This window comes from Zea mays, chromosome 5, assembly GCF_902167145.1.
Source record: "Zea mays cultivar B73 chromosome 5, Zm-B73-REFERENCE-NAM-5.0, whole genome shotgun sequence".
In the NCBI taxonomy this organism is placed as follows: domain Eukaryota; kingdom Viridiplantae; phylum Streptophyta; class Magnoliopsida; order Poales; family Poaceae; genus Zea; species Zea mays.
The window spans coordinates 50776126-50786911 of NC_050100.1; the positions used below are offsets into that span (position 1 = coordinate 50776126).

At 40.1% G+C, this 10786-nt stretch overlaps 1 protein-coding gene across 25 annotated transcripts; it reads right to left on the minus strand.

Moving 5' to 3' along the window:
- Nucleotides 1-388: 388 nt before the first annotated feature.
- Nucleotides 389-8205, minus strand: LOC103626331 (synaptotagmin-2). 25 transcript variants are annotated; one of them, XR_004849415.1, is made up of 6 exons: nucleotides 7945-8167; nucleotides 7464-7535; nucleotides 7002-7040; nucleotides 6317-6415; nucleotides 6145-6199; nucleotides 389-753 (listed from the first exon to the last, which is right to left on the minus strand). XR_004849415.1 is itself a non-coding variant. In XM_023300117.2 (5 exons), the coding sequence occupies exons 2-5, from the start codon at nucleotides 7503-7505 to the stop codon at nucleotides 682-684; spliced, it is 252 nt and encodes an 83-aa protein (XP_023155885.1). In that variant the 5' UTR covers nucleotides 7506-7535; nucleotides 7945-8167; the 3' UTR covers nucleotides 389-681. The 25 variants fall into 25 exon arrangements, 3 of the variants coding, with proteins under 3 accessions (XP_023155885.1, XP_008644953.1, XP_008644951.1); XR_004849413.1 differs by lacking the exon at nucleotides 389-753 and adding an exon at nucleotides 5621-6010; XM_023300117.2 differs by lacking the exon at nucleotides 6145-6199.
- Between the last annotated feature and the right edge of the window lie 2581 nt (nucleotides 8206-10786).

Below are 10786 nucleotides of genomic sequence, written 5' to 3' on the forward strand. Positions count from 1 at the left end.
GTGGGGTCCGAGCCGCTCTTGACCGTGAGCATGGCTGATATACCAGTTTTACACTTTGTAGAGGTTGTGCAGCTTTACCCACAAGTCGTGTTACCTATTTGCCAAGGGATCGTGACTTCACATTCATCTCTACCAAGGAGACGAGGTAGCGTCCCACTACGAGGCCTTTACAAAATTCCACTAGCTTCAGAAAACCCGCTACAGTTTCTATGAGAAGGGGGCGATACAGGAATCCCTCGTCCAAAAAGCCATCTCATCATGATCAACCCGAGAACCTCGCTATGCCAGTAGGTCCTTACACAGTGGTTGCCCCTTTTGGGTAAGGTAGTCCTCCACTATCTTTCCTAATTAGTCAGCCAAGGGTGTCCCATACCACCCTTGTGGTAGCACTATTTTCTCGGGTAGTCGCTCCATGTTCCAATTAACAAAATGATCTTATCATGCATAGTCAATAACCAACAATAATATATCATAATGAAACATGGTTATGAATGATAAGTATCACTAATCTCAAAACTAGGTAGATCAATAGCAAGACTACCGAATAATTCATTTGTTTGCAAGGTGTAGGGTAAACAAAACTAGGGTAACCTATTAGGTCTCATCAAGTTAACTTGATCATGTCACAGTGATTATCAAGAACATTATTAGGTAAAAAAGTGATTAAGGTCACAACTTGCCTTATAATTGTGTCAACCTTGTAGTCCATATGGTACCCAAAAGTTGGGTTTCAGATTCCTTATCACCTTGCCTCTACTCATAGCAATACATACAATCAAGCAAATAATGAGTATAGTAACATTACACCAAAGTATAAGAACAAACTGCGTAAAAATATTCTACGCGTCAATACGAGATCGTAGGTTCGAGAACCAAGTTAAAACGAAGAAGTTATGAGTAAAACAATATTTTAGGCATAATAAATCTAATTGATATTGCATTTAAACTAAGCAAGTATTAAATTGAAATGTTTGAGCTGATATTAATCACTTTAACAATTATTTATAATAAACGTATGTTACAATTATAAATTAGATTAACTAGATTGCCTAGCTAATTAACATTAATTAAACAATTAATTAATTAAAATATGTGTTATGACTAAAACATTGTTATTACTACGTACTCAAAATTAATATGAACTTAACGCAATTTAAACAAATTAAAACAAATTATTGACCTAGAAGATATCGTATTTTTAAAATTAGTGGGCCTGCACAGAAATAGGTGACATGATGCGAACTGATTGGTTAGATCGGTTTGTAAAAGATATGAGATGTTTGTTTATAAATACATGACACAAGTGTCGCCAACTTATCAAGATTGTACCTACCATTAAATTCATTCTGCATGACAGGCTTGCATATCAAAGGGTATGTGGTGGTGGTTATCTATCAGGTGGGAAGCGCCAAGCCTATCACGAGGGAAAGACCACTAACCTACCACCAACTTAACTTCCAATCAAGCCCTTTGATCTCACGTTGCTGCTGGACATCTCGGTTTTTGATGATGAACCGGAGATCCGATCGGCGAATTGGAAGCGTGGTGATGAAGCTCTCTCTGAGCAGGTCACGATGATGTTCTGGGTTGCACCGGAAGATGAACGAACAATGATAAATTTCTCGTCAGAGTTGTCGCTAGAGTTGGGGAGGGAGTCGAACTTAGCTGGCGGTGGCTTGTTGTGGCTTAGATAGCGACGATGTTGCTGCGAGACTATAGAGGAGACGAGTCTATAATTGATGGCTTGAGGTGTTAGCATGACACGTATTTATATAGGTACGGAGGTGGGCGATTACATGACAGATCTAATCTGGTACGTATTTATTAGAATCCTATCCTATCTGTTTGAAATTATAATCTATTTCTTTTATTTCAATAATATTGTTGTTAATTTGTACTGACCTCAAATTTAAATAAATTTTATAATATGTTTTTGTTTACATTTTAAATTAAATTTTTTGGTGTTACATGCGAGTTGAAAGTAGTATTTTCTTAAATATTTTATTGTGATATCATAATTTGTATCAACCTTATCTAAATGACATCTCGTACAAACAAACAAGACAACCAACCAAACGTACATCAATATATTATATTAGCTCTTATTTTATTTCTAATTATAGGCGACAGAGCCATCCATTCTTGATTCTGGGTGATAGTGTCTATATAAAGATAATGACTTGTGATCCCAGAAAGTAGAAAGTCGTGTTTTGGATAGGTCACAACTTCTACACTAGGTAAATTTGAATTTTACAACATAGTCAAGAAACTTATAACAAGAACACATTTATGATTACACAAGGGCTTCTACGCTTTCTGTTTTATATTTAAAATTTAAAATTTTAGTCTAATTTAGAGCTAAGTTAAAATTTCTATTTAGTATAAATTGCAACAAAAAAACTCAACATGCATGCAAAAAGAAATTTTATTAATTAATTTGTCCATTTAAACAAACGAACATCAGTAGGATAATTCATTTAACATGTTTTATTATAACAATTATTAAAGAAAATAATTCAAACATATAGCCAAATTTTAGAAGTACAATAAATTAAATCTATAATCTTCATATATTTATTTAAAAATACAATTTCTTATGTAAAATCTATATTAAGAGATAATTTAATTTAATTTTTTAGAGAATAGATATTTAATACAAACGATAGTTTACATAAGAATCTTTAGGTAATCTATTATTTGAAAACACATTTATTTAAATCATAAAATGAGTTTTCTTAATTTACCCAGAATAAGTTTTTAGAGTGTTATAATGATGCACAAATTTTATTTGGCTTATCATTTGCTGATTAAATTAATCACTTAAACATGGAAATTTATATGGTGAATAAATAATGGAACACATCACACATAAGTTTATAGCTTTTTCCATTTTTTTTACTAATTCTGGGTATTACAAATCCTACCCCCTTAAAAGAATCTTGACTACGAGATTACGACAAACTAGGAAAGATGTGAGAAAATTCAGCTTGCAATTTGTCTTCTCGCCGCCAGGTAGCTTAGTCTTCTGCATGGTGACTCCACATCTTGATCACCTTGTTCCTAGTAACTCGGGTCAGGGCATCGAAGATCTTGATAAGATACTCTGCATAGGTCAGGTCACCCTGCACACTGAGTTCTTCCATTGGTAGTTGCTCGTCTGGAACTCCGAGACACTTCTTCAACTGGGATACATGAAACACATCATGCACATCTTCCGGGTGCTTAGATAACTCTAGTTGGTAAGCTACTTGCCCAACTTGCTTCAGGATCTTAAAGGTCCAATAAAGCGAGGCGACAACTTTCCTTTGATTTTAAATCATCTCGTACCCCAAATTAGTGACACTTTCACGTACACTTGATCACCCTCCTCAAACTCCAACTATCTCCTTCGAGTGTCAGCATAACTTTTCTGTCTAGACTAGGTTGTCCTCATGTTCTCTCTGATTACCCAAACTAGCTCCTCTACTTCTTGGATAATTTTTGGCCCAAAGAACTGTCTTTCACTAGTTTGATCCCAATACAACTGGGTTCAACACGTTCTTCCGTACAACGCCTCAAACGGGGACATCTTCAAACTGTCTGGGTAACTGTTATTATAGGAAAACTCTATGTAGGGTAAACTCTTGTTCCAACTGCCACTATGTTTAAGAGCACAAGCTCTCAACATATCTTCTAGCACCTGATTGGTCCTTTCGATTTGGCCATCTATTTAGGGATGGTAGGCTGAGCTAAAGTTCAGTTTTGTGTCCATACACTCTTGTAACTTCCGCTAGAACCGGGAGGTGAACTAGGATCCTCTATCTGATATAATCTTCTTTGGAACACCATTGAGGGACACAATCCGTGACATGTACAATTCTGCCAATCGGGCTCCTGAATAAGTGGTTTTCACTAGGATAAAGTGGGCTACTTTGGTTAGCTTGTCCACAATTACCAAAATAGAGTCATACCTAGCAGGAGTGTTGGGTAGACCAACAATGAAATCCATATCGATCTCGTCCCACTTACATTCAAGTTTCTTTAACAGGTAAAGTAATCTGGCTGGTCTCTGATGTTTGGCTTTTACCCTCTTGCAAACATCACATACTGCTGCATGCGAGGCTACGTCTCTTTTCATGACATACCACAAATACTTTTGTTTTAGATCTAGGTACATCTTGGTACTGCCTGGGTGAATGGAATAGGCTCAGTCATGGGCTTCTTTTAGTATGGTTTCGCGGAGACTAGCTATTTCAGGAACACAGATCCTGTTTTTAAACCAGATTGTTCCATGCTCATCTTCCATGAAGTATGGACCTCTGCCATCAGGTCTCTGATTTCTTGAATCATAGCATCACCAACTTGACCCTTTCGTATATTTTGTTCCAAGATTCCATTTCTATAGTAACTCTCTCTGCATGGACAACCATCCCCAGGTTTAGCCTATCAAACTCCTCTGCCAAGTTGTCGGGTAGCTGGGTAGCCATAGTTGTATGAGCCTAGCCCTTCCAACTCAAGGCATCTACAACTAGATTCGCCTTGCCTGGGTTGTAATGAATCTCCAAGTCATAATCCTTGATGAGTTCCAACCAACGACATTGCCTAAGGTTTAGGTCTTTCTGGGTAAAGATATACTTTAGTCTTTTATGGTCTGTGTAGATCTGGCATTTGGTTCCCATTACATAGTGTCTCCAAATCTTAAGGTCGTACATGACTGCGGCAAGTTCTAGGTCATGTGTGGGGTAGTTCAACTCGTGCTTTTTTAACTAGTGGGATGCGTAGGCTGTGACATGTCCCTCTTTCATAAGAACACATCCCAATCATTGATGAGATGCATCACAATATATATCAAATCCTTTTTGCAAATTCGACATGACTAATAATGGGGGTGACATCAACCTCAACTTTAGCTGAGTGAAACTATCCTAGTAGGCCTGAGTCCACTTAAATTCCTTCCCCTTCTCTAATGGCGAAGTTATCGGCTTTGCTATTTTGCAAAACCCTTCGATGAAGCTGTTGGTCACTTGTTTTTTATTGTTGTGAATCAAGAACAAAGCAACACAATTGTTAAACGTTAAAGACCTTCGTCCTTCAAAGCATTATTTCCCTTCGGGTATAACGAATCTCGGACAACGGTCATGAATAACATGTCTTCATCATTTGTGAATATAAATACATAGTTACAAATGTAACATTATGTCATTTATTCATTTCATGCCGAATATACAAACAATATTAAGATACATTTCATATATTAACAAACTGATACGTAATGCATATTGTGCTGATGCATTCGGCTTGCTCGAAGGTAAAGGCGTGAATGCAATTTCGATCCAACGATCTCCGTATGGGGGTACTGTTCATCTATTTATAGGCAATCGTACAGTTCGTACGATATTACATTCATGCCCTTAAAGATTATATACAAGGTTTACAAAATGTCATCATAACGAAGGTTGCTTCGTCGCGCTACCATTGATCTATGTCAAAGCTTTTTCGATAACGAGGCTCATGAAACACTTGGAAACATGCTGATAACAAATGGTTAGCCATGTTTTTGAGGACCTTCAGAAGACGAAGGCCCCTAACAGTAGCCCCTCGCAGTATTAGTTTATTTCTTTGTAATAAATTCAGACTGCGATACAAACGAAGGCATTTAGCCGAAGGTCCGAAAAAGCACATTCCCTTTGCTAGAATAGTGAAACATTCTATATCGTGGGGTCTCTCAAAATGGATGAATGAGCTCTAATATCTTTATTAGGGCTCATTTGGATACCTTCTTATCTATCTGAATCCTAGCCACTAGCACCTCTCCCTCCCCCTTCTCCCACCTGGCCATCGCCGGAGGGAGCCGCCGGAGGACATGTGGACCCCAACGAAGGCGACTGCGGGGCCCTTCTTCCCTGTGACCTGGATATGGGCGGTGGTGGCGTGTGTGCCCTCCACCTCGCCACTTTGGTCATGGGGCTGTGGGTGCGACTGTTGAGGAGCTTCGGGCCGGCGACAACCTGGAGCTAGGGCTTACATAATGCTAATATTAAGATGAAATTTCAAAGAAACAATGTTATTCTATAGATAAAATTCTATTAGTTTCAAACATAAAGAAATCATAAATTTATTTTGGGTAAAACACGAACAAGGTCCCATTTTGTCCATAGGACTTACATTCTATAAAGAGATGTTCCTCAAGGTTTGAGTAAACAAAGCAGTTGACTTACACCTGCATTCACTCATTAATTAAAAAGGGACCGATATACTATGGACATTCCATCAAGTAACAAGAATAAATCAATGGAATGATTAGTAGCGTAATAAGAACTAAGAAGTACGTACTCACCCGCTCGTAGTCTGGGCTCTTCACCCATAATGGAATATGTGGTATTGTTGCCTGCAGGGTTTCAGAATCTAAATCTCGTAGAGGTTTAATGACAGGATCCTGTAAATTCAACCATTAAAAATTAACCAGATTACGTCGCAATATTATTATTGACACAGCGCAACAATGACCATAATGGCTACATCTATGGAAATTTATATGCCTTGATAAAACATGGCCGAAGTAATAATAATTCACTAATTGGTGATGCATAGGTGCAAGGGTAGTATCAATCACATAAGGCCTTGTTCGGCACCTTGGAAAATTTTTTCCAGGTTGGTTTTTTCCCCATATGGATTGGGTGAATCCAAGCCTTTCACCCAATCCCTTATGGGATTAAATCCATAAACCCAATCAACCTATGTTTGTTCGTTTATTCCATATGGATTATATTCTAAAACACACACAACTATGTTTGTTCGTTTATTCCATGTGGATTAAATACCAAACCTAAATACCAACAAAAGCAAATAAAATCAACACAATTTAAGCATAGACCATATCATATCTCTAGAAATTTAAGCATAGAACATGTCGATCTCTCTAGAAATTTAAGCATGCCATACAATTCTCGATACATATTTTTTGTTCAAATTAAACATCTTTTAAAGATGCGTCAACTGGCATCACGTGACTTGACTTTCACCTTCTCTAGGGATGCTGATAATATCTTTATCTTTGGACCCTGAAACACATGAGACAAATAATCTTAAAAATTACAGTAATCTATTGTTTTATGTAAAGACAAAGTACTACTATTTGAAAGTTGCCTGACTGCAACTTGAAAATAACAATTTGTCCCTCAATAACAGCAGCTGAACACCTATTTCCTAATCAGACTATAGCAATTATGTCAGCTTTTCCATCCAATGATAGCAACAACAAACATATGGACTACACAGAAATTCAAGCCATGTGCCTTGTGAACTACACATAAATTCTAGAAAATTAGAAGTTATCACAATGGTCGTTTAAAATATAATCAATTCTCTGAACTCACTGCAAATATGGAGAATACTGCTATCTCGGGTATTACTAATAGAAAGACCTACAAGGAACTGGAGATATATAGTTTATAGGCTGGATGGTGTAAAGGTTAAGAACATACTGAATGGTGAGGTCTCGGATCTTCAGGTGTCTTCAGGAACATACTGAATGGTGAACGCCAGCCAATGGGTAACTTCAGGAATAATAATGGAAGAGCAAGGAAAGAAGACAAAACTATTTTAGGTCAAAGAAATAACTGTCTTACGACCCTGCTAGATTCTGTTCTCTCTCCTTCAATCACCCAACCGCTGCTACAAGAAATCTAGTGATACATGAATCGACTACTCGGTAAGAAGGTGGGCTAGCCTACGGACTGCCAAGAAGTTACAAAACAAGATGGCGTGGTCTTTATGGTATGAAATTAAACTGACATAGTCTATTAATGAAAAAACTAACTTTATAATACCGTCACAGCCACGCAGAATACTACTGTATTATAGAAGAAGGGGGTAGGAATGCGTTGTTTGTATGAAACTCATGACATTAGTACAACAAACCTCCAGATCTAGCCAGCAGCACGGACGGCTCTAGCCAGGACCTACCTCCAGGCTTAGCTCCAGCGCCGGACGGAACTCCTGTTGCTCAAGGCGGCGGTGAGACGAGACGAGGCAGCGACGGCGAGACGGGGACGAGGCGGCAACGGCAAGACAGGGACGAGGCGGCAACGGCAAGATAGGGACGAGGCGGTGAGGGCGGCGTGCTCAGTCGCGTGCGGCGGCGCGCTCAGTCGCGTGCGGCGTGCGGCGTGCGGCGAGTTGGATGCGTTCCAGAACAAACGAGCTAGGGTTATAATCCAGGAGTACAAGAGTAAAAAAATGATCTAAGCCTCTGGGCTACAAACCATACTGGGCTTAACCGAATGGAAAAAAGAAATCATTCTGGATTTTTTTCTGGGCTTGGATTGTGGGCTGGATTGGATCCCAATCCAGATTAAACCAGGCCTGGTTTGGTATAACCGAACAGCCCCTAAACGGGAAAAAGGTGACGATAAAACAACTCGATAAATACCAGATATATTTCTCGAAAAAGCTAAGCTTAATCGGGTGTTCTAATTAAACTTCTAAGCGGGTTCATTTAAAGAGCCAGAAACAAATGTAACTAAAATAAATATACTTGTCTCGTGTCTCGACCCTTTAGAGGCACGTTGTTAGTGTACTATATATAAGCGGGTTCATTTAAAGTTCGTCAAAGTCGCTCGCCTCTAGGGAAGTCCGGCGTCGCCGCCGGAGGTGGGACGCTAGCGGGCGCCACTCCGGGGCGCACGCCTCCGAAGAGCCGACGTCGCGCGCGGGCCTTGGGATCCACCGCCGTGTGCACGCCTCCCAGATCCGCCGTCGTTGTCGAAACCTACCGTGCCTCGCGCAACCACCGTCGCCACCGGGCCTGAAGTGCGCCGCCGCCGCTCGTTCGCTTTGGAGGTGTCGCCATCGATCGTTCCTAGGCGAGCGCCGCCGTCGGTCGTCCTCCTCGAGGCGCCACCATCGCTGGCTCCCGGGATCGCCGCCGCTCGCACGTCCGAGAAAACCGCTGCCGCCGCCGGTGCTCGCTCGAGTGAACCACCGTCTCGCTAAAACCTATTCCATGGCAGCCTGTGGATGTTTTTTAGCCGCGCCAAATCTAGTGTGGCTGAACCGAATGACACCGTTGAGCCAGGACTTTATATATATATATATATATATATATATATATATATATATATATATATATATATATATATATATATATATATATATATATATATACACACACACGAGGGTTGCGATGAAAATATTTTTCATGCTATCAAGTTTGTGTTGCCTTTGTTGTTTAGCTTGCTGATTTTTGCGAGCGCGATTGCTTTGAAGCTTCGGTTTTTTGCCTCAACAAAAGCTGAGATGGCTGAAGATAAGAGGAGTGAGGATCCTGCACTGGCTGGATTTTATGAAGCTATGGAGAGAACAAATGTTGAAAAAATAACTGATGAGATCCTAGCTAGGTTGTCCAAAGATTCTGGTGACAACGACATTTTTGATGTAGAGAGTGATGATGATAATGCCGAAGATCAGCCGTGGAGGCCGAGTCATGTTGTCTTTGGAAAATCCACTGTTAAGAAAGGGTGAATTGAAATGATGAAGAGCAAATATTTCCATGATATATCCATAGTGAGGGCTGGAGGAGAGAACACTGTTCCCCTTTCTGAAGCCGACGAGGTGGTGGTTTTCCAAAGTTTTATGAAAGTTGGGCTGTGATTTCCTCTGCACAGAATGCTAGTTGAAGTGCTGAAGAGGTTTAAAATATTCCTTTATCAGCTTACTCCCGAAGGTTTGATTAAAGTTGGAGTTTTCATCTGGGCGATGAGGAGTCATGGCCTAGAGCCAGATGCTGACTACTTTTGCAATATCCACGAACTCTCTTATCAAACGAAGGCAACTAGAAAAGAGCAATCTCACATCAATTTTGGTTGTTACTCCTTCGTATATTGCTTTGATGTGAGATGCCCAGTCCCGACATTTCAGAAAAAATGGCCAGGATCCTAGATGAGGCAATGGTTCTATGTTAAGAATGATTTGGTTGAGAGGAAGGATGTGAAGGATATAATTCAGCGTCCCATACAATCACGCTTCGACATCAGAAGGCCTTCGATCGTGAATAGTGATAAGTCTCAAGCATGTCTGGTGGCCTTCAACACTGTGTGCAGCTATATTGGCACCAGAGACTTGGTTCAAGAGCACATAGCCTTCAAAGTGTGGCCCCTTGTTAATGAATGGGAAATGCCGAAGGAAACCACTGCTAGCTTGAGCGAAGGTGACCTGGTTTATCTGAAATATACCTACCGCTACAAATGTCAGTTCGGCGAGCCAGAAGATGAATGGCTCGAAGCCATTGAGGTGACTAGTGAGGAGTTGCTGGGGGCTTATATGAAGGCTAAAGATGAAGCCATGAATACTGTCTTTGGTGCCCACAGAAAGAGAAGGCTGAACAGATTAATTGATGTTATTGGATTTATCTATCCTAACTACTGTATTCTAGCTCGGAAACAAGGGACAAAAAGGAAAATTACAACGACGACCTCCTCTATTGTGCCAAAGCCAAAGAGGACGAAAGTTGTAACTCATCGGCCGAAGTCATATTTTTAGAAAGGGCTGCTATACTGCCTGCTGCCGAAGCTACCGAAGAGACCCTCTCAGCTTTGGAGGTAATACCTTTTTTTCTTGTTTTGAATTGAAGAATAGTTAATCTATTACTGCTTTTGGAGTTTTTGAATATGTGATCACAGTACCTGCTGCCGCAGCCGAAGTTCCCACTATTCAACTAGAGAAATCAATAATATAGAGTTCTAACTCCAAACAGCAGCTGAAGCTACAAAGTTCTCTAATGGTGCATGAGCCATCAAGGATAACATCC